This window comes from Schistocerca gregaria, chromosome 11 (assembly GCF_023897955.1).
Source record: "Schistocerca gregaria isolate iqSchGreg1 chromosome 11, iqSchGreg1.2, whole genome shotgun sequence".
Lineage (NCBI taxonomy): Eukaryota > Metazoa > Arthropoda > Insecta > Orthoptera > Acrididae > Schistocerca > Schistocerca gregaria.
The window spans coordinates 115,328,007-115,350,059 of NC_064930.1; the positions used below are offsets into that span (position 1 = coordinate 115,328,007).

The window sequence follows — 22,053 nt, forward strand, 5'->3', positions numbered from 1 at the left end:
TTTAGTCGAACAAGTGCTCAAAGCTGGCGGTAAATAGACAGTTTTAGTTCGTCAAACATTTAATTCAGTTTTTGCGGAGACAACACTCCCACATCGCGATACTGTGCGAGATTTGATTAACAAATTTCGAAGTACGGTTTCGGTGACAGATGCACCGAGAAGTGGTCGTCCTAGCGTTTTGTCTGAGGATAAACTACTCGATATTTCCGATAAAACGCCCACGAGTCCGAACAAGTCAGTTAGAAAACTCGCCCAGGAAGTCGATATTAGTGTCGGAACGGCCCACACAGCTGTAAGGAAAAAATTAAAACTTTTCCCATACAAAGTGGCGGCCGTGCAAGAACTGAAAGATACTGATCGTGGCAAGAGACTGCATTATTGTCAATAGTTCAAAAATTTCGTTCAACAAAATGGAAGTGATATTCCTAATGAAACGTTTTTCACTGATGAGGCGTCGTTTCAGTTATCCGGGTACACGAACTCGTATCATTATCGTCTGTGGAGCACTGCAAATCCATTGTGTATTCATGAAGAACCACTTCATTCTGTGAAAATAGGACTTCGGATTGCAATTTCTCGACGTCGGATTGTGGGTCCCATACTTTTCAACGAAGCAAGAAACGCACAGTGACACCGCTGTGATATTCTGTACCCATTCATAGAACTTGTGTTAAGTGAAATTCTGAACGTTTTTTTTCCTCAACAAGATGGTGCAACCGCTCATACAGCTCGCGTTTCAATGTCACTGTGCCGGCCGCGGTGGTCTCTCGGTTCTAGGCGCGCTGTCCGGAACCGTGCGACTGCTACGGTCGCAGGTTCTAATCCTGCCTCGGGCATGGATGTGTGTGATGTCCTTAGGTTAGTTAGGTTTAAGTAGTTCTAAGTTCTAGGGGACTGATGACCTCAGAAGTTAAGTCCCATAGTGCTCAGAGCCAATGTCACAGCTTGGTGATGTTTTTGGTGATCGCATAATTTCACAGGGACTTTGGCCTCCACGATCGCCTGACCTAACACCACCTGACTTTTTCTTCTGGGGTGCAGCGAACGCAACTGTCTATAAAAATCGTGCAAAATCCATCGATGAATTGAAAACTGCAATATCCACTTTCACTGCTTCTGTTACAGAAGAAATGTTACAACTTGTGTTTGGATACATGATTAGACGAATTGAATTGTGTATTCAACAACAGGGTGACACTTTCAACATTTAATGTGAAAATTTTTTAAGTAAAAATGGGTATTCACTAAATTAATAACTTGTATTTCACTTAGTTTCATTTCGGTATATTCACTGCAGCATACGGCACTCGCGGCTAACATCATACGGCACTGCGGAGAGACTTTTTGAACACCCCGTATAAAAAATGGCTCTGAGCACTACGGGACTTAACATCTATGGTCATCAGTCCCCTAGAACTTAGAACTACTTAAACCTAACTAACCTAAGGACAACACACAACACCCAGCCATCACGAGGCAGAGAAAATCCCTGACCCCGCCCGGAATCGAACCCGGGCGCGGGAATCGAGAACGCTACCGCACGACCACGAGATGCGGGCGAACACCCCGTATATAAGAAACCAATAAAAGGTCAATTTTTATTGGTATCACTCAAAACTATTAATCCTATTTTTGTGGAACCTTATTCTCCGCCTGCCCGCCTGTTTGATCACTGCTCAGGGTTGGCATTATAACCCTCCTACCTCTCCAGCTAATCAGGCTTTTTTATATGACCGTGTACCTAAAGTCTCTAATCCGTGGGGAAAAGGCATCTACTGCGAAAAACAACACAAAACCGAGAGAAGTAGATGAAGTTATAACCGAATTGCCACTTCTCAGTACTTTAGCAATGACGATTAGGAACAAAGGCAGCCGTTGCGCCCGAGCAGTTCTAGGCGCTTCAGTCTGGAACCGCGCGGCTGCTGCGGTCGCAGGTTCGAATCCTGCATCGGGCGTGGATGTGTGTGATGTCCTTAGGTTACTTAGGTTTAAGTAATTCTAAGTTCTAGGGGATTGATGACCTCAGATGTTAAGTCCCATAGTGCTCAGAGCCATTTTTTTTCTCTTGGGCTCTTACACAACAGCCGCCACTGTTTATGTGTTGTGCTTCTGAGGCGAAGATGAGACAGAAAAAACACCGTACTGGACCAGCTATTTTACTCCGGTTGGCAATCCTGCTGCGCCATCTCCACGACACTGAGCAGAACCGCAAAATTATCCAACGTGCATCCAGGCAATGTTTCGTGGGTCCAAGTGGTGAGATCAAGTTTCTCTTCCCTGTTCGTGCTGGGGATATCTGTGTAGGTGCAAAATAAGTGCCATTACTGCAGAAGTCTCCTGTATACTTCTTGAGCTGTTGCTGCTTGAAGTCTCCAATTACTCCAGCTGCATCTGCATACGTACTCTGCAAACCACTACACGGTGCATTGCAGAGGGTACCTTGTACTGCTGCTGGCCGTTCCCTCTCCACTCCCACTCGCAAACGGAGCCAATGGAAGACGATGTATTTTGGTGGCGGTAGAATCGTTCTGCTGTCAGATTCAAATGCCGGTTTCTGTAAACTTCCTCAATAATTAGCCGTCTATGCTAATATAAAGATAAGTCGTTACCAAAAATCTCGAAAAGTTCTTGGCCGATCTACATCAAATTTTTACACCACACTGTAAGAAAAGTTCGGATAGACATAGGCTACACATTTTTAAGGTATACATGGTGCTCCATTGATCATGACCGGACCAAATATCTCACTAAATAAGCGTAAAAAAAACTACAAAGAACGAAACTTGTCTACCTTCAAGGGGGAAACCAGATGGCGCTATGGTTGGACCGCTAGATGGCGCTGCCATAGGTCAAACGGATATCAACACCGTTTTTTTAAAATAGGAAGCCCCATTTTTTTTATTACATATTCGTGTGGTACGCAAAAAAATATGAATATTTTAGTTGCCCACATTTTTCGCTTTGCGATAGATGGCGCTGTAATAGTCATAAACAGTTCGCGTTTCAATGTCACTGCCTGCTGATGTTTTTGGTGATCGCATAATTTCACAGGGACTTTGGCCTCCACGATCGCCAGACCTAACACCACCTGACTTTTTCGTCTGGGGTGCAGCGAAAGCAACTGTCTATAAAAATCGTGCAAAATCCATCGATGAATTGAAAACTGCAATATCCACTTTCACAGCTTGTGTTACAGAAGAAATGTTACAGCTTGTGTTTCGAAACATGATTACACGAATTGAATCGTGTATTCAACAACAGTGGGGACACTTCCAACATTTAATGTGAAAATTTGTAAGTAAAAATGAATATTCAGTAAATTAATAACTTGTATTTCACTCAGTTTCATTTCGGTATAGCACTGCGGCATACGTCATGCGCGGCTAATATTCATAATGCTAGAATCCTACCTACTGCGCGTCACATGTTTGTGTGTGCGTGTGTGAAATAAATCGCGAGGAAGTAAAGATGCGGTGGAAATACGCCACCTTCAAGTACTCATCGGGCAATCCTTGGAAGTTCTAGTGAAGGTATACGGAAAAAAATGGTTGCTAAGCCAAATGTACTTAAATTCGTGAGACGATACGAGTGACTTCCAAGAAGTCTAATGCTTATGTGCAAAGTGTCAATTCTGTTCTTTGTGAATCTCAAATATACCGATAGTTGTTGAAAAGTATTCTTAGAGTACCTAATTATTTCGCAAGTAGACAGAGTGTCTATAATGTTGCTGTAACTAGCATCATCTTCGGAGGAGAAGTTTACAGAGATTCCAGAGGCCGGCTGTCCAGAGGAGGAGATCGGCTGTGTACATCAAGCAAGGCGACTCGTGTAAGAGAAGCGGGAAGTTCGCACGTACACTTCACAAACTCTTAGTCGTCAAAAATCATTAGACCGTTGAAATTAAATCTGACAGCTAACTGCACTGCATCTCCTAAGACATTCGGCTGCATCTTATTACATACAGTCTGCAGAATGTCTCTGTAATTCTCAGAATAACCTTTATGTTAGCGACGAGTTGTTTCCCAAAAACCGAAAATAGTTTTACAATGGAAAGAGTAATATTCTTTACTTATCTTTATTACCTTCTGAAACAGCGCTGAAATACTGTTAACAACTCTAAATGTCTCTGTTTCTAAAAATGTATATGAAAGCTCAAAAACTATGTTAGCTACTGATATATTTAACGAGAAAAAATATTTTTTCTGGAATAGCCTTAATAGAAAACGCGCGAGATGTTCTCAAGTCTAAAACTCCACTCACAAATACACAATTTTAGTTTCCTAGAGGCTATAACGATTACTGTTCAAATTGGTTAGATAATTTACACTACTGGCCATTAAAATTGCTACACCACGAAGAAACGTGCCACAGACACGAAATTTAACCGACAGGAAGAAGATGCTGTGATATGCAACTGATTAGCTTTTCAGAGCATTCACACAAGGTTGGCGCCGGTGGCGACTCCTACAACGTGCTGACTCGAGGAAAGTTTCCAACCGACTTCTCATATACAAACAGCAGTTGACCGGCGTTGCCTGGTGAAACGTTGTTGTGATGCCTCGTGTAAGGAGGAGAGATGCGTACCATCACGTTTCCGACCTTGATAAAAGTCGGATTGTATCCTATCGGGATTGCGGTTTATCGTATCGCGACATTGCTGCTCGCGTCGGTCGAGATCCAATGACTGTTAGCAGAATATGGAATTGGTGGGTTCAGGAGGGTATTACGGAACGCCGAGCTGGATCCCAACGGCCTCGTATCACTACTAGCAGTCGAGATGACAGGCATCTTATCCGCACGGCTGTAACGGATCGTGCAGCCACGTCTCGATCCCTGAGCCAACAGATGAGGACGTTTGCAAGACAACAACCATCTGCTAGAAAAGTTCGACGACGTTTCCAGCAGTACGGACTATCAGCTCGGAGACCGTGGCTGCGGTTACCCTTGACGCTGCATTACAGACAGGAGCGCCTGCGATGGTGTACTCGACGACGACCCAGGGTGCACGAATGACAAAACGTAATTTTTTCGGATGAATCCATGTTCTGTTCGCAGCATCATGATGGTCGCATCCGTGTTTGGCGACACCGCGGTGAACGCACATTGGAAGCGTGTATTCGTCATTGCCATACTGGCGTATCACCCGGCGTGATGGTATGGGCTGCCATTCGTTACGCGTCTCGGTCACGTCTTGTTGGCATTGACGGCACTTTGAACAGCGGACGTTACATTTCAGGTGTGTTACGACCCGTGGCTCTATCCTTCATTCGATCCCTGCGAAACCCTGCATTTCAGCAGGATAATGCACGACCGCATGTTACAGGTCCTGTGCGGGCTTTTATGGATACAGAAAATGTTCGACAGCTGCCCAGGCCAGCACATTCTCCAGATCTCTCGCCAAATGAAAACGTCTGTTCAATGGTGGTCGAGCAACTGGCTCGTCACAATATGCCAGTCACTACTCTTGATGAACTGTGGTATCGTGTTGAAGCTGCACGGGCAGCTGTACCTGTACACGCCATCCAAGCTCTGTTTGACTCAATGCCCAGGCGTATCAAGACCGTTATTACGGTCAGAGGTGGTTGTTCTAGGTACTGATTTCTCAGGGTCTATGCACCCAAATTGCGTGAAAATGTAATCACATGTCAGTTCTAGTATAACACCATTGTCCAATGAATATCCGTTTCTCTTCTGCATTTCTTTTTGGTGCAGCAATTTTAATGGCCAGTAGTGTAATTTTATCATTTTGTTCCAGCCAGTGTCTTGATGCGAGTATGCCAGCAAGGCAGTGTAGTTGAACCTGACGTTGTGTTCTTTCTACTGTGCAGGCGAGCAGCAAGAGCTCCGGCGCAGGGGCCTACTACATGACGCACTCGTACCCGCCTGGCCCATCCACCGCCCCCGGTGGAGCGGCCACGCTGCCCAGGGGTGGGGCCCTGCTACGCACCTACTCCCCCGCAGTCGTGGGGCCCAAGGCTGCAGGTCAGTGTGTGGTCTGCCTCCTAGGTCGCGGGCTCACATCACTTCTTTACCCTGGCATTAGTAGCCCTGGCGGAAAGAAATTAGGTTCCCCAAGGGTGAAGTCTAGGACCATTTTTATTTTTTGAAATACCCCAGTACAAGAACTGTATTTGTTTGCAAGAAACTAACCGGAACAATAAGAAATACAGATTTAACAAACAGAGAAAGTAATACATGAAATTAAAACGCTTGAATCTTTCCAGGAGGCGAATGACCTTAATATCGGCATAAATTGTGGAATTCACAGAATTTTGGTTTGTTTGAATAGATTACACTTATCAATAAGAGAGACATAATAACTAAATATTTCATAATTTGAGGAACATAAATCTGATATTTCTCATGAAAAATTGGTATGCCATTTATCTTAAATGAATCAGTGATGCACAATAAGTCTAGTATAAACTGAACTTATTAACAAGATGCATAATAATACTACTTTTAACACATCAATTTTCTATATAATTAAATGATGCTCCTTTGTTATTCTCACCGTTGCATTTTATTTAATATGTCTACTGAAACAAATATCATATTAAATTAGCATATGTATTACTCTAGCCTTTCACTGCAGTTTTTGACATTTAATTACTCTTAGAAAAAATATTAAAAGTGTGGTTTTTCCCCTTCCGCCAATGCCGTCGGCACCAAACTTAACTGCCAACCACTGTATAAATATTCCAGATATAATTAAAACAATTTAATTTCTATCTTTGTGTCATGTGCATCATCAGTCTTTCTAACGTAATCAGCTCACTTCTGATCCTGTGTTCATGGTCTTGGCCCACAAATTGTCATACCCTTATGTTTTTATTCCCCTTTAACAGATGTGAGCATGGCCGATGGCTGTATTGGTAATCTATTCAAATAAAAGATGACCAACATGGCGAATTCTTCAGTTTATTTAAATGAATCAATAAATATATGAACCAAAGTTCAGGTGTAGTAAAATGAGCATCCTGCATCATCAACGTCAACAACCTGTTATGTCAGGTCACTTGGGAATGTCCCCGGCCAATGAACGGAACAAAAGCAACTAACTGTTCATTTTAAGACCACTTTTATTTTTGGAAACATATTAAGTGAGATCTATTGTTTGCTGTAGGAAATAGCTTAACATTGAAAAACTGGAATGGTAAAAACACAGAATGATATGAACAAGAAATGCTAATAAACAAGTAAGTGTTATGTATTGAGGTTACATTTAGAGACGTAAAATGAACCACTCACTTGATCAAGAGCAACACTATTAGATCCCTCAGATGGTCTGACACCATCTCACTGTTACAAATTGGACAAGAGAAATACAATGGGAACTAATAAACATTTGAGTGACTTGATGTTCCTTACTGATGTAAGGAACATCTTAGCCATGAAACTGGAATTAAAAAACACAGATTGAGTGGAACAACAAACTGAAGGAATAGAGCAACTAATATTTGTTTGTACAGGTAACTTCCAGAGAAATAAACTGAACTTAGAGCTTCATGAAAATCAACACTGTTATCTCAGGTAACGCGACACACTCTCATGTATAGAAACTGGACAAGAGAAGCAAGTCAGGAAACCAGATGTGTTTTTTCTTTATTTTTAAGATATGTATTTGTAAGGTTCGTTAATTGATGTGTGAAACAGCTAAACAATGGAAACTTATAAAGTAAAACCATGGAATGACAGAAACAGCAGAGTAATAAACAATGTATATATAATGGGCTGTGGTACTTCCAAGCCAGTAAAACGATTGTGTCACATCATCACGATCAACGCTAACTGGTATCTTAGATATCGTGACACCATTTCACACATGAAAGAGGAGAAAAGAAACAAAATGAAAACTAAAAAGTGATTCGGCTAAGATAATCTTCATTTATATACTGACCCATTCTTTCTGACATCCACCCCTGATGGTAGCATAACTTGTTGGTCTTCTTTAACATTCCCACATCGACACTTCTTGGCACTTTGAGACAGCAAGATAAAACTAGTGTCAAATGACATGTTCCAGCAACTGTAGTCCAAACTAACACATGACGTAATTGTTAACATATATTTTCAAGCACAACTTGCACACCTGGGTTTCAATTAAATACTAGAAAAAATTGAGGGCTACGTCAGAGCCATCGACACGTATATTTGTGGTAACCTATGATAAATTCAAACGAGTAAATTTGTGAAAATTACAGGTGAACAGCAAAGTAACATGTACCCCAATGGAGTGATAATAGAACAATGAAGTTACTACAAAACTATTGATCACTCTAGATAATACAACGCACTGATGCTCAAAGTAAAAACTGAAAACATTTTGGCTTTGGATCTTCAATACTTACTCATGAAATAAATATACACATATTATTTTGGAAGAAAACTATTAGGTATTCACATGGTCCTTCTAGAAAAAATTAATCACCAAGTTCCAATTTTAATGTAACTGACACATAATGAATACAAAAGGAAACTTATACATTAAAAGAAAAGGGGCCAGGCAGAGGCCTAGTTTTGTAGTTGCTATTGAACAATATTCACAAAGGAAGACTACTAAGAATACAAGTGATAATATAAATGCATGCCTTTTTTTAATTAGCAATAGGGAAATATGGTGACAGGAATAATGGTGGACAGCACAAAAAGTAAAAATTGGATTATTTAGTGAATAATTATTTAGTACTTACAAGTGGTTCCAGCATGTTAAGAAAGATAGCAATGAGCAAAAAATGGATTCATTTTGTTGCTAGACATTTTGGTTTATTTATAGTTTCATCTAGTCAGTAACTGAATTGCAGCTCATTTCAAACTTGTATGACATGTGATGTCAGATGTTTACTATGAGTTGGTAGTGGCTTTGTTACTAGTGCAGATGATTTCTTTATACTTTTTCTGTTTTTCTTCTGTTTTTGGTTTCAGCCCTGAGAAGTTGTTTCGTTGAATTGCAACGTTATGGTAAACAGAACAAGTACACACAGCAAATGTTGATGCAGCTTTTTCTTATCATATTTGTATTTCTTTTCAAAAATTCTATTTTATATTTTAAAACAAATTTTTTGTACTCTTTTGTTCTTGCTTCTTTGCATGATTCTTACTTTTTATATGTCGTAATAACTTTTTCAATATTCTTTACAAAGCTCATTTTGGCTTTGGAATATCCAAGTGTTTGCCTCGTCTAGTGAGAATACGTCAAGGTCATTATTTTATAGTTGACCCAAAAGCAAATATAATGGAGGTAAAAAAATAAAACTATTTGCAGTGGACGTTTAGAAATTGGATTCAATTGTTTTAATAGATTCGGAATAATGAAGCAGCAATGTAAGTGAATTCACAGCTGGGTCTCAGTTTTATACATAAAGGTAACCAGATGCTGTTACTGTTGTTTCTTTCAAAAGATCTCTGTCACTGTCACTTTCAGGAATATCTCGCCATTACATTTGCACCTAATATGTAATACTTCAAAAATGGCCATGTTGTATTGAATACATTGCTTTCACAATTATCTTTATTTCTGTGTAAATATGATGGATTGTGATTTAAATGTAATGGAAGTTACTGCATTATCAGGAGAAAATACTAAGGAACAGTGTATTCTCAGGCGAGGCAACAGCTGATCTGAAACATATTGTTCAATACAGACTTGGTAAATACATTATGTCTGAACAGCTTACTGTCAATGGTTTGCACATCCTTTGATATTTGTTGGATCAGTGAAGCTTGGGGATTGGGTTGATGTTGTCTAATCAGAGTTCCAACTTCTTGAACTTTGCATCTTTAATCTTTAGTTCTCAGAGAAGTTGTCTTCCGCTTGATATGCTCTTATATTCACAATAGATTGTTTGACCTTCGAGTTGCAGATTAAACTCTGTGCTTCACTTGTATCATACACATCTCGATTTTTTCACTGTCGTTTTATTATGCCATTTAACATACGCTCGCCAGACAAAATATTGATCAGCCCTTTAGAAAGAGCAAACTTGCCGCTTTGAAGCGTTGCAGATGGTGCAGAAACCGTACTACGCAGCCATGTGACCCTCCACTGCTGACATAAATTCTGGGTGTACGGAATCAGCGGAACAAAATGGGTCGACTTGGGACAATGGCAGAAAGCAGCTGTAGTGTTTCGACTTACCCCTGATAACACCACGAATGAAATTGCTCGATTTGTTGCTGTATAAATGAAGACTGTCTAGCATGTCTAAAGGAAATGTAGCACTCATTGCCATGTAACATGGCACAAGATCAGTGACCTTATAAAATTCCTAACTGACAATTACCACAGATTTGTGCTGTATCTTGTCGATGAAAATCAGTCCCAAATCTTTCAGGAATTTTTGTTGTCAGTGAATGATGTGTATATTAATTCTGATCAAACATCAGGACAGAAACTCCATCCAATGGATATTTTGAATATACTACTTTAAAAAAGGTCTTTGCTCACAGAACCACATGAAGATGCACATTTTTTTCAAATGATGCAAGGTGTGGAAATGACCAATGCTCCACTGTGTGGAAAGGTTATAGTTGAGGCTGATGGTGCGTTTTTCGTACCATGACCCTTTCATATTACGTAGAACATGAACCAGAATGTTTATTTTTAATATGGTTGATGACGAACTGTTGCCCTTTCTTCTACATCCTCCTGATGAGTAGGCAACGGCTACCCCACTTTTCAATGCTACAGTAACCAAGTTCACAGGGTACGTATACACTGCATGTATACACTCCTGATTTGACTAATACTAGACCAACTTATCACACCTCAACTGGTGTGCTAAATCACCCATTGTTAACCCAGTGTAAAATGTTTCATATTATTTGGAATAGCAGGTAAAATGTAGCAGTCAATGTGTCCATTATAACTGGCTTCAGATTGGTACGACATACCTGAAGTATGATTGTAGACTTTTTTTCTCGCCCAACTGAGGCCACCATCTAGCTTGAGTGATTGATCCTTGGGGTCATTAATATTTTGTCTGATGTGCGTATGATGTAGCATGGAAATTATGCTGCCACTTTCTTCAGAGTTTCTGCTATTTTGTCTTTCAGTGCACCAACTGTGCTGTGCTGTAATCTTCAGAAACTGTTAGAGAAACAATTCCAGAACAGTAGTTTCATGATAGATATAAGCCATGGTATATTTATAAATTGTTGGTTCATATAAGAAAACATAAAAGTCTTGATTACACACACACACACTCACACACACACACACACACACACACACACACTGCAGGTATTGTGTTTTCTATTATTGTAATGAACTGGGTGTTGGTGTTTCTTCCAAGAGTTAAAGTTCATACTGTTTCTAATTACCCAATAGTGTATTACTTGGTGACCAGAAAACATTTTCTCCATCAATAGGCACAACTGTTTTCTTAACAGAAACCTTGTTGTGTCTGGGAATACTGACATGTGGTGGTGATGGTGGTGATACATACTAACAGTTGTCTCTGTAATGAAGCCTCTGGTGAAGTCTGTACACAAGTCAGGATTAATGCCGTATGGATTGACCCAGTTGTCGATGTTTAGTGTTTCTGAGAAGTCCCTGTATTCCTTGGTCCAAACAATATATTTAAATTGAAGTAGCTGCATATGAAAACTATGTATCCAGCGAATGTATATGTGGCTTACACTGAGACTTGTGTGTCCCCATGTTATCCTTGACATCTTACAGAGTATTCAGGAGTTATGCTTCAAAAAACTTCCTCAACACTTCTGTAACCGTTCATCAGTCTTGTACCGACGTTGGTCACAAGGGACTTGATTATCCCTCATAACGAGTTGTCCACTATGGTAAGGTCTGTGCTTCATGGTTGCCTTTTAGATGGAGCTGGAGATGTTGCTGAACCATGTGTATTCCAAATCGTTCATTGGGGAACTCGTGCACCTGTAGCAAAGTATGTTGGAGCTCTGTCCTACTGTAACCACACTTGATCTGTGATTCTCTTGTCCTCAGCCTGAGGTATTAATCATGTTTGCAACATGTGGAAGTATTTCTGTTCATGTATCCCTAAAAAAAGCCCTGAACGGGTACTGTGATGACTGCTTGGTCATTTCTACAATCTGATGTGGCTTCCCCCCAGCCCAGCTTGTGCACATAATGGGGATTTTCCTTCGACCAAAAATAGCATATTCTTCCCGTGCACAAACAGTCACATCTTGCACACTTGAGAGAGACTTGGCATTAGAGGCAACAAAGCACACAGGTGTTTAACCCACATCTCCATCTCTTAGATAATTTTTTTTCACATACATTGGTCTAAACACCTTCAAATCTTTTTGAATGTACTCGTGCATTGTTTACTGTGGTACTTGAAGTTCAGCTGCTCATATGCATATAGATGCAAATAAAACAAATATTTGTCTGAAATTGTCAAGGGAGGTACAGGGACTTCTCAGAGAGCTTGTGTGTCGTAACAGGAAAAGTGTTCATTGGCAGAACGTAAAGCTGTTTTAACGAGGAACCTTGATGTATCTGGGAGTGTTGTCAAGTGGTGGCGGTGCATGCTGACAGTTGTTGGTGTTGTGTTTGAAGGTGGCGGGCCAGGCGGTGTGCCCCCTCCCAAACCAGTGCGCACATACCAGCACAACCCCCTGGGGTCCCCCCTGTCCCCTGCTGGCAAGCCGGGGGTGGGGGGCGGGCCCCCTGTGCCCCCAGACAGGCTCTATGGCCCCTTCTTGCCCCTGCCATCCCCACGTGACGCAGTCTATTCTCCGACGGCAGGTCAGTCTCGGGCCAGTGTCGGCCACTTCTTGAAGCAGCTGCCCCGTGTCCCTGCGCACACCCCTGTATGCTCGTTTTATTCACCCCTCACGCTGGCCCTAACTCACATCCTAAAGCTGCTTTTCGCCCTCAGGACAGTTCACCACATATAAGAAAGCTCAGGTCATGCTCAACCTAGAGTTCGCAGATTACAGTTGGGTCATATCACCAGACGTCTTCACTATCGGCTTGCAGATTCTGTGATACATTCAGGGTGCTTGGGAGGGACCTACCAACAAGCATTTGATAAACGCCACAAACAGTCCGCTTTGCTGCTTGCTGAAAGATTGCATGGGCCACCTAGAGTACTTGAGAGGGTCCTAATATAAAGTCCTGAAGATCTGTCGCAAGTCACCTATACCATTGGTATTTCACATAATTCACCCAAAGTATTTGAGGGATCCTTCCAGAATGAGTTAGCTTTCAGAGGGTATAATCTATGTGAGGACCATACCAGAGCGTGTTTGAAGGACTTCACCATTCAACTTTATTAGTGCCAGCTTGTAGATGGTATGATCCTTGGGGGACCCTCCAAGAAAGTTTTTGTAGCATTGCATCAAATCATTGATTTTTAGATAGCATGATAGAGTAATTTCGAGGGCCCTTCTAAAATGGCTTTGGAACATGCCTCCAAACGACTGGCTTTCAGATGTTATGTTCCACCCAGAGTACTTGGAGTGTGGCACTAAAACATTGACTCTCAAATGCCATGGTAAACCTGGGGACTTCAGAAGACTCAACCAGAATATGCAGGAGGAATTGCGTCAGTCACCTCTACTACTGCTAACTCACATATGGCCTGATTAAAACACAGTATCTGGAGGATGCTCTTGCAATGTATTTAGAAAAGGATTTGATGGAACTGCAGCCTAATACATCATACCTCACATCTGGTAGAATCAAAAATCAATGCAACATATCAGCTCGAAACAGTTATGACAGAGTGCAAAGCAATAAAATGTAAGACAGATGTATCTTATTGCACTCCAAATCTCCCATTAGCAATAATCACTAAGAGACCATTTTGAGAAACTTATGGATGGTATAATTATGTTACTGAATAAGCTAGCAACATGCAACAGTGCTATGTTTGCCCTATTGCTAATCTTGTGCACCTACTCCAGATAAATCCAAATGTAGCAGTGGAACACCACATGAACAAGTGTGAGACTTGATATGTGTGAGCTGGTTTATCTGGATTTCTGGGTGTGATTTCAAGTAGTGGAGTGTGGACCTCGCAGATGGATACTGCACTTAATTGGTAAACTGCTTCGTAAGCTCTCAGACACTGAAGAGTGTCCAATTATTACCATCTCCCAGTCGAGTTGGTAGACTAGAGATTAGTTTAAGTAGATGGTGGTGCACATGTTACAATCTTCCAGAGTGAGAATTGTGACTATTTGGTTCACTGTCTGGAGTGTGCTCTCTGTCTTATCTCAGCCTCTAGGAAAATGGAACGCAGGACTTGAAACAGTAGCATTAATTGAAAATTTTAGTGTTTGGCTGCCGTATACTTCAAAGTTCTTCAGTATCATCCACAGTAGCGTTAATGAGCACAGATATATGGAAAGACCCATTATTGTTTGATTACACTAAAGTGATAAAATACTGGAAACAGTTACAGCCATATGCTATAAAACAATATGGGTCTGGAGCAGCACACAGTTGAAAGTTGTTGGAAAAAGTCGTCTCCACAAAGACTGATAGGAAGAATGCTAAGGAAATATTGTTCACCTCACTGTCAGGCTGGGCTGCACTTGGATGGGTGACCATCAGGTCTGCCGAGCGCTGTTGGCAAGCAGGGTGCACTCAGCCCTTGTGAGGCAAACTAAGGAGCTACTTGATCGAGAAGTAGCGGCTCCGCCGGTCTCGTAAACTGACGAACGGCCGGGAGAGTTGTCCACTGACCACATGCCACTCCATGTCCGTATGTAGTGATGTCTGTGGTCTGAGGATGGCATGACGGCCGGTCGGTTCCGATGGGCCTACACGGCTTGTTGGTGCAGAATTTAGTTTAAAGATGTGGTAGCTGCTAACAGCATCATTCGGTCTATACTTGAGTATTGTCAGTCAGTCTGGTACCTTCAGTTCGTAGAGCTAATCGGTGAGATTTAGAAGATCCAAAAACCAACAGCACATTTCGTCAAGGATAGATTTACTTATAGCGAGAGAATCAAGTAGAAGCTCAACAAAATCCAGTACGCTACGATGGAGCCGGAACGTCCAGTGTTAGGATTCTGAGAGCATACATTCCAAAAACAGTCAAGTCGCATACTCCTCCCAGATACATATCGCGAAATGCCCATGACGGTAAAAATCAGATTAATTTGGGCTCATGCATGACCTACAGATCTAGAAGTTGTCCTCGTGACAGCTTAATGGATTGAAATTCCATTAACACCAATATTGATCTAGAGTTAGTCATTATAAGCATGGCAGTAACTTGTCAGTTACGTTTAAAATTTAATCGATACCCTCCAGCTGTCTCCAATTTGCTCTGGCGACACTCTGAAACTACCCACTTTTGCTTGCTAAGTATCAGACACAATCCTACTCAGGTGGTGGACTGTCCGTGTGAGAAAGCTTGAACACCCTTGGCAACCAGAGCTTTTCTCAGTGTGTTTTTCTTGGTGTTGCTCCTCTTTTATTAACATGTAATGTTTGTCACGTATGTCTTGTTCCTGGCTAGGTTTGCTTTCCAGTGGTCTGCTCACACGTTGTTTTCTTGGTGTTTCTCACGTAACCCCGTTTTTACTAACACTTGTGGTTGTTATTCGTTCCCTCATAATATTGTTGGCTTCTATCTTGCATTTGTTCCTATCCTTGTGTGATGCACAATTTTAATCCAGCAGTTAGTGACACGAGGTCCAATTAGCTACAGTAACGAGCTGTTTTAAGGATGAAACGCGAACAGTTTGCGCCTCCTCTGCTAGCGTTTAATTCAAAAGATGGAATTCCGTTGAGACTATATATTTTGCTCTATTCACCACTATTGGCCAAATTCAACATATGGCCATTTTCAAGCGTACCTTGTAGCATAAAATGGGTGATTTTGTTAAATTTTGCTAATTGGGGACAAACTGCAGGAAACGAGCCCTCTGAGAGCAATAATAAAAAAGGTGATATGGACGCAAGGTCAGAACACCCTCTTGAAGGTAGAGAAGAAACATCTTTGAGTGTGGCCACTGTATTGGCACCAAGCAGGTGACCCGCCAACATGCACTAAGCCAAACGACCGTGTGGGGCATTCTCCACTATCCATATTACATACAATGCATGCAGGCGTTATTAACTACAGACTTTCCTCAACAAAGTCGGTTTGTCGCTGTTTTGTCGCACAGGCCATCATGGCCCTAGCATTTCTATCATCTGTCCTATTCACAGATGAGGATCGGTATCGTTAACCTTCACCTGTGGCTGTGGGAAATCCCCAAAATACAGTGGCAGCGAACCATCAGCACTGGTTTAGCCCCAGTGTGTGGGTATGGGTCATTGGCAACCACCTCATGGGACACCGATCCTCCCACATCGCCTCACAGTTGAGGTACATCTGTCTGCATTTCCCGCAGGTGACCCTGTCTCCCATACTGGAAGACGTGTCTCTGATGATACGGAGGGTGACGTGGCTACTAAATGACTATACCAGCTAACTGCTGTCTTGTGTGTGGAACTAAAACACTGGAACAGTCAGAGCATTCGCATTGGCCTGGGGTGTTCTCATGTGTGCTTCAGCCAGTGAAACCTGGAGCCAAATATATTTTATCTGCACCTTCAAGAGGCATTCTGGCCCTTTGCTTCTTATCGTCTCAGACATCTTTTCTTACAATTTGTCCCCATTTAGCAAAGTCACCCTGTATGTTAAAAGGAAGGCAAAGTACTACATCCAAACGGATAGCCAGCAGGCACGAGCATACTAAAATAAAAATATTACTTGCTTGTAGTTGGCAAAAACACACTTACATGTATACACTATCACACGTAAGCTATTAGTAGACCTTAAATGACATATAAAAAAAAAACGAGAAATTCCACGATATTTTCCAAATACATTGATGATATTTCGCCTCTTCATCAGTTATCCATGTCCAGCGTTATGTTACTAGAGATACAGTAGTATGTGATCAGAAGTATCCGGACGCCCCCAAAACACATGTTTTTATATTTAGTGCATTGCGCTGCCGCCTACTGCCAGGTACCCCGTATCAGCGACCTCGGTAGTCATTAGACATCGTGAGAGAGCAGAATGGGGCGCTCCATGAAAATCGCGGACTTCGAACGTGGTCAGGTGATTGGGTGTCACTTGTGTCATACGTCTCTACGTGGGATTTACACACTCCTAAACATCCCTAGGTCCCTGTTTCCGATGTGATAATGAAGTGGAAACGTGAAGGGACACGTACAGCACAAAAGCGTACAGGCCTCGTCCATTGACAGAGACCGCCGACAGTTGAAGAGGGTCGTAATATTAATAGGCAGACATCTATCCAGACCATCACACAGGAATTCCAAACTGCATCAGGATCCACTGCAAGTACCATGACAGTTAGGCGGGAGGTGAGAAAACTTGGATTTCACGATCGAGCAGCTGCTCGTAAGCCACACATCACGCAGGTAAATGTCAAACGACGTTCATTCCTGCGTTTTAAGGTCGGTGAACAATAAGTCTCAACAGTTATGTAATTTGCACATCCCATAACAGCTGTATCACAGATGGTAGCTGTACTGTTACAAAGGCCGCGTGGAGTGGCCACGTGGTTCGAGGCACCATGTCACGGACTGCCCGGCCCCTCCGAAGGTTCGAGTCCTCTCCCGGGCATGGGTGTGTGTGTTGTTCTTAGCATAAGTTAGTTTAAGTAGTGTGTAGGTCTAGGGACCGATGAACTAAGAAGTTTGGTCCTGAGGAATTCTCTCTCTCTCTCTCTCTCTCTCTCTCTCTCTCTCTCTCACACACACACACACACACACACACACACACTGTTACAAACTTTTAGGGCAGATCTGTCACACCAATATAAATACAAGACCATCAAGTTACTGCCCTTGAGGAACGTGGGTGCACTCAGCGACTGTGATATAGTTTATAAATTATAGGGCGCAGCAGTCAGTCGTCATTTTTTTTCCGCAGATGTTATATGTAAAATCCATATTTCGGCTAGTGCCTACCCGTTATCAGTGCACTATTTTTTAGTCTCAGTGGACGTCAGTTCCCTGTTGTTCCGGCGTCGGTCACAATTCTTTGAATACTGCTCAAAAAATAGTGCATTGATAATGGCTAGGCACTAGCGCTTTGTGATGTAAATAAAGGACCATATTACCGTACGTTTTTGAATTATTCATGAACGAATGTTGTTGGGTTGGGTTGTTTCTGGGGAAGGAGACCAGACAGCGAGGTCATCGGTCTCATCGGATTAGGGAAGGACGGGGAAGGAAGTCGGCCGTGCCCTTTCAGAGGAACCATCCCGGCATTTGCCTGGAGTGATTTAGGGAAATCACGGAAAACCTAAATCAGAATGGCCGGACGCGTGATTGAACCGTCGTCCTCCAGAATGCGAGTCCAGGGTGCTAACCACTGCGCCACCTCGCTCGGTGAACAAATGTATTAAGTAGTTAACAAGTCCTGAAAGCATAGAAAATGTTCAAAACGAACTTCCCTTCATTTTGAAAACTATCACGGTGTGATTGGATTGAGGAGTTCCTAGATAACAGAACGTAGCATGTCATTCTCAATGGAGAGAAGTCTTCCGAAGTAAGAGTGATTTCAGGTGTGCCGCAGGGGAGTGTCATAGGACCGTTGCTATTCACAATATACATAAATGACCTTGTGGATGACATCGGAAATTCACTGAGGCTTTTTGCAGATGATGCTGTGGTGTATCGAGAGGTTGTAACAATGGAAGATTGTACTGAAATGCAGGAGGATCTGCAGCGAATTGACGCATGGTGCATGGAATGGCAATTGAATCTCAATGTAGACAAGTATAATGTGATGCGAATACATAGAAAGATAGGTCCCTTATCATTTAGCTACAAAATAGCAGGTCAGCAACTGGAAGCAGTTAATTCCATAAATTAACTGGGAGTACGCATTAGGAGTGATTTAAAATGGAATGATCATATAAAGTTGATCGTCGGTAAAGCAGATGCCAGACAGATTCATTGGAAGAATCCTAAGGAAATGCAATCCGACAACAAAGGAAGTAGGATACAGTACGCTTGTTTGGCCACTGCTTGAATACTGCTCACCGGTGTCGGATCCGAACAGATAGCGTTGAAAGAAGAGATAGAGAAGATCCAACGGAGAGCAGCGCGCTTCGTTACAGGATCATTTAGTAATCGCGAAACCGTTACGGAGATGATAGATAAACTCCAGTGGAAGACTCTGCAGGAGAGACACTCAATAGCTCGGTACGGGCTTTTGTTAAAGTTTCGAGAACATACCTTCACCGAAGAGTCAAGCAGTATATTGCTCCCTCCTACGTATATCTCGCGAAGAGACCATGATGATAAAATCAGAGAGGTTAGAGCCCACACAGAAGCATACCGACAATCCTTCTTTCCACGTCCAACACGAGACTGGAATAGAAGGGAGAACCGATAGAGGTACTCAGGGTACCCTCCGCCACACACCGTCAGGTGGCTTGCGGAGTATGGATGTAGATGTAGATTTCAGGCTACACTTCAGCAGTAGCTGGAGATTAATGTGAGGCATCAGGCGGTTAAATTATAAAACTTTTTCTAATACTGTATCGTGCGCGCGAGCGTCTCCACACACACACACACACACACACACAGAGAGAGAGAGAGAGAGAGAGAGAGAGAGAGAGAGAGAGAGAGAGAGTGAGTCTGACCGTGAAACTCGCACTCTCTTCGCCTTGTCGCACGGGGGACAACTCTATGGAAGCAGATCGGGAAGATTTCAAGGCCTTGATATTTCGGTGTCCCACATTGTCCTGCAAAGTGAAAGGCTACCGGGCTGAGAGTTTCGCTAACATTTAATGGCTCCTAACGGCGGCAAATGCATCACTGTACTGCAGTTTCTGGCCTGAAAACTAAATTATCGTCCTTGCAAGATTAGGTCCACTAAAACAGTTGTTTCTTTTTTCACTCGAAGATAGAACTGGTTTTGACCTGCCGTCCCAATTTTTACTTCAAGCTATGTGGCGTAGTAGTAAAGGCACAGCACTCGTATTCGGAAGGATGCCCGTCTGGCTACCCGCATGTAGGCTTAGCGTTCCCTAGGTTTCCCTTTAATCGCTTAGGGGAAATTTCCGAATGGTTTCTTTTAAAAGGAGGCGGACGACGTACTTCTCCTATACGAGCTTGTTAGCGTCTCGAATACCCTCGTCATCGACGGGACGTTCCACCCTAATGCTCTTACCTTCCTTCTCAGCCTTCGTTCAGACGTTCAACTTATACGCTAACAACACAAACGTTGACAGTTGGTCTTCCTGTACCTAGACCTTGGAACTGCGTACAAAACACCGTCAATATTCGTTTATAGTCAACTGCGTCTATCCGAATGCATTCTGCGTGACCAATTGTCCATCCTATGTAACAATAAACAACTTCTTCTGTTGCATTTTTCGCCCCGAAAGATCGGTCCTACCACAGCTGCTGTCAGGATAGCGCTTATACAGTGTGAACCAGAACTCCACCGCCAAAATTCTGGAGTTTGTTCAGGGACGTTGTCTGAGTATTGTGGTATGAGAGGGCCGTGATCTCTGTTGGCTCGTTACAGAGTCATGATGTAACTGTGTTTTATTGAGTTTGCCACCCTAATTACCTTGATTTATGGGAAATGCCTTCAAATGTGTTTAAATTCTTTGGGGAACTGCAGAGGTCATCGGTCCCTAGACTTACACACTACTTCATCTACATCTACACTCCGCAAATCACATTTAACTGCCTGCCAGAGGGTTCATCGATCCACCTTCACAATTCTCTATTATTTCAATCTCGTGTAGCGCGTGGAAAGAATGAGCACCTATATCTTTCCTTACGAGCTCTGATTTCCCTTATTTTATCGTGGTGATCGTTCCTCCCTATGTAGGTCGGTGTCAACAAAACATTTTCGCATTCGGAGGGGAAAGTTGGTGATTGGAATTTCGTGAGAAGATTCCGTCAGAACGAAAAACGCCTTTCTTTTAATGATGTCCAGCCCAAATCCTGTAACATTTCTGTGACACTCTCTCCAATATTTCTCGATAATACAAAACGTGCTGTCCTTCTTTGTACTTTCTCGATGTACTCCGTCAGTGATATCTGGTAAGGATCCCACACCGCGCAGCAGTATTCCAAAAGAGGACGGACAAGCGTAGTGTAGGCAATCTCCTTAACAGGTCTGTTACATTTTCTAAGTGTCCTGCCAATAAAACGCAGTCTTTGGTTTGCCTTCCCCGCAACATTTCCTGTGTGTTCCTTCCAATTTAAGTTGTTCGAAATTGTTATACGTAGGTATTTAGTTGAATTTACGGGTTTTAGATTAGACTGGCTTATCGTGTAATCGAAGTTTAGCACTCATGTGGATCACCTCACACTTTTCGTTATTTATGGTCAACTGCCACCTTTAGCACCATTCAGATAACTTTTCTAAATCGTTTTGGAGTTTGATCTTCTGATGGATTTATTAGTCGATAAACGACAGCGTCATCTGCAAACAGCCGAAGACGGCTGCTCAGATTGCCTCCCAAATCCGTTCATATAGATAAGGAGCAACAGAGGGCCTACAACACTACCTTGAGGAAAGCCAGGAATCACTTCTTACTCTATGACTTTCCGTCTGTTACTACGAACTGTGACCTCTATGACAGGAAATCACAAATCCAGTCACATAACTGAGACGATATTCCATAAGTACGCAGTTTCACTACAAGCCGCTTGTGTGGTACAGTGTCAAAAGCCTTCCGGAAATCCAAAAATACGGAATCTATCTGAAATCCCTTGTCAATAACACTCAACACTTCATATGAATAAAGTGCTAGGTGTGTTTCACAGGAACGATGTTTTCTAAACCCATGTTGACTCTGTGTCAATGGACCGTTTTCTTCGAGGTAATTCATAATGTTCGAACACAGTGTATGTTCAAAAATCTTGCTGCATATCGATATTAACGATATGGGCCTGTAATTTAGTGGATTACTCCTATTACGTTTCTTGGATATTGGTGTGACCTGTGCAACTTTCCAGTCATTGGGTACGGATCTTTCGTCGAGCGAACTGTTTTAGTTGACTGTTAAGTATGGAGCTAATGCATCAGCATACTCCGAAAGGAACCTAATTGG

The 22,053-nt window shown here is 42.3% G+C and overlaps 1 protein-coding gene across 1 annotated transcript in view; it reads left to right on the top strand.

Moving 5' to 3' along the window:
- LOC126295230 (uncharacterized) overlaps positions 1-22,053 on the top strand; it is a 2,305,622-nt gene that overhangs the window by 2,057,849 nt on the left and 225,720 nt on the right. The window contains exons 34-35 of the mRNA XM_049987579.1: positions 5,829-5,982; positions 12,545-12,733. Coding sequence (XP_049843536.1) covers positions 5,829-5,982; positions 12,545-12,733 — 343 coding nt within the window. The remainder of the gene's footprint in view (positions 1-5,828; positions 5,983-12,544; positions 12,734-22,053) is intronic.